The following is a 2,393-nucleotide window of genomic DNA, read 5'->3' as shown; positions in this document are numbered from 1 at the left end:
CCAGCATTCCGTTGCAAGCCTTCACCTTCTATGTGGCTCATGCCCACCAGTTTCAACCCAACAATTTCACCCTCCAGTTCCTTCTCAAAGCGTGTTCTCGATCTCTATCTATTTGGGAGGGTATTCAAGTCCATACCATCTGTCTCAAAATGGGTTTTCATTCCTACACTTACCTCCAGAATGCCCTCATCCATGTCTATTCTGTATGTGGTCGGTTGGGTGTTGCGCGAAAAGTGTTTGATGAGATGCGGCAACGGGTTTGGGTCTCTTTTAATTGTATGATTCATGGGTATGCTGCATCTGCGGATATGGACGCTGCCTTTGGCCTGTTTGATCTGATTCCTGAGCCTGATGTTGTTACAAGGACCGCGATGGTCGTGGGTTACGCCGCACAGGGTGATTTGCGCACTGCAAGGAAAGTGTTTGATGAAGTGCCCGAACGTGATTTGGTGTCTTGGAATGCTTTGATTGCATGTTATGGGGACAACCCACTGAAGCTCTTATCCTGTTTAGGCGGATGCAGGAATGCCGCATCAAGCCCAATTCGGTAACAATCACAACATTGATATCAGCGTGTGCAAGTGTTGGAGCCTTGGATATGGGCAAGTGGATACATGTTTACATAAACAAGAATGGGTTTCGTTTGGACTTCCATTTGGGCTCTGTGTTGGTGGATGTATGCTAAGTGTGGGGACATTGAATTGTCATTGGAGGTGTTCAATTCACTAAGGGAAAAGAATCTGTGTACATGGAATGCCATGATCAATGGTTTGGCATGGGCATGCTGAGCAGGCACTGGATATGTTTAACCAATTGCTGGTCAATGGAACTATGACACCGGATGAGGTTACGTTTGTAGGAGTCCTATCAGCATGCCGTCATGGAAGATTTGTTGATGAAGGCCTGAAACACTTCCGCTACACTGCCAACAAATATGGAGTGAACCTGATTGTGGAGCATTATGCATGCATAGTTGATCTTCTGGGGCGTTGTGGTTTGCTCAAGGAAGCAGAGGAAATTATCAGGAGTATGCCAATTGAACCTGATATTGTCATTTGGAGGGCATTGTTGGGTGGTTGCAGATTGTACAGGGATGTGGAATTTGGAGAGAGAGTTATTGCAGAAATGAATGCGAGTGGCAGTGGAGACTATGTTCTTCTTTCTAACATCTATGCCTCTGCTGGTAGATGGGATGATGTGGAGAGTGTGAGGAGAAAAATGAAGGAGAACGGGATTAAGAAGGAGCCTGGTTGTAGTTTAATCGAAACTGAAAATACTATACATGAGTTCATTTCTGGAGATAAGTCTCACCCTAGATATGCAGAGATATATGCAAAATTAGAAGAGTCGACACTGAAGATGTCTGCAGAAGGCTACTTAGCAGAGACAGGGTTGGTACTGTATGACATACATGAAGAAGAGAAAGAGCAAGCTCTTGGCCATCACAGTGAGAAGTTGGCAATTGGTTTAGAGCTTATAAGTACAGCCCCTGGTATCACGCTTCGAATCGTGAAGAATCTTCGAGTGTGTAGTAATTGTGAAGAATCTTCGAGTGTGTAGTGATCGCCATTCTGCCGCAAAACTTATATCCAAGATCTGCAATTGAGAAATTGTGGTTCGGGATCGAGTTAGATTCCACCATTTCAAAGATGGGGCATGTTCCTGTAAAGATTGCTGATAACGGAACAAGCAACAGACTGTCACATTGATCAGGATTGTGTGCTTGCTCTTGGATTTTCTGGATTCTTTGCTGCAGTCAGAGACATGACCGAAGATTTGTTTGCGGATGGAATCCCCCAAGAAGGCTTAGAATGGCAATTCCCGCACCTTGGAAGGTACTGAATCAAACCTGAGTTGTCTCTGCATTGGCGACCTAAGCTCTGAAGAGCCATCTTCATTTCACATTTGTAAAGCACATTTCAGATTTCCACCTGCTGCTGTTGCTCGCTAGGTATCTTAATATCAGCTCGGATGTACCAATATTGGATAGTGTGTTTGCATGCAGAAGGCTGTGCCAGAAGGGTACCAACCAATTTAGTCATTATGAAATCCTGGTGGGAATTGAAGTCGTGATACTTGCATTATTTGGGTAGATGTTAAAGAAAAAAATGCACACACAATTTTAACTTGGTTCGGTGAACTACCACCTACATCCACGATACTCCACTCAACAATTCACGTGTGGAGTTTTTCCACTATTTAAGAGAATTATATTGTTATCGACTTTTGTCGATTTTTTTAGATTCTTCTTTTTTATAACATTGTTACATTTGCTACTTTATCCTTCTTCATTTTAACTGAATTATCTTTAATATCAAAATTATCGTTATCAACGATAATCATATTCTTGGTATTAGCTTCACACTTGATATTGTCGATATTCTTGGTCTTCG

The 2,393-nt window shown here is 42.8% G+C and overlaps 1 protein-coding gene across 1 annotated transcript; it reads left to right on the top strand.

Annotated features, from left to right (window-relative positions):
* Positions 1-308: 308 nt before the first annotated feature.
* LOC149839240 (pentatricopeptide repeat-containing protein At4g21065-like) lies at positions 309-2,093 on the top strand. The gene is made up of 5 exons (XM_090003954.1): positions 309-421; positions 514-676; positions 793-1,492; positions 1,757-1,835; positions 1,952-2,093. Exons 1-5 carry the CDS (start codon positions 309-311, stop codon positions 2,091-2,093), a joined length of 1,197 nt encoding a protein of 398 aa, XP_089860080.1.
* The last annotated feature ends 300 nt before the right edge of the window (positions 2,094-2,393 follow it).

This window comes from Nuphar pumila, chromosome 4 (assembly GCF_984573655.1).
Source record: "Nuphar pumila chromosome 4, dmNupPumi1.hap1.1, whole genome shotgun sequence".
Taxonomy (NCBI): Eukaryota; Viridiplantae; Streptophyta; class Magnoliopsida; order Nymphaeales; family Nymphaeaceae; genus Nuphar; species Nuphar pumila.
This window is presented reverse-complemented; position numbering and strand designations above follow the sequence as displayed.

What these genes read in the sequence shown, in the direction of transcription:
- LOC149839240 (XM_090003954.1), top strand. Translation starts at nt 309, where the DNA reads ATGGACGCTGCCTTTGGCCTGTTTGATCTGATTCCTGAGCCTGATGTT. An exon ending in TTGCGCACTGCAAGGAAAGT is followed by an intron (nt 422 to 513) that starts GTTTGATGAAGT and finishes TATCCTGTTTAG; the next exon opens with GCGGATGCAGGAATGCCGCA. An exon ending in GCTTATAAGTACAGCCCCTG is followed by an intron (nt 1,493 to 1,756) that starts GTATCACGCTTC and finishes TCTTTGCTGCAG; the next exon opens with TCAGAGACATGACCGAAGAT.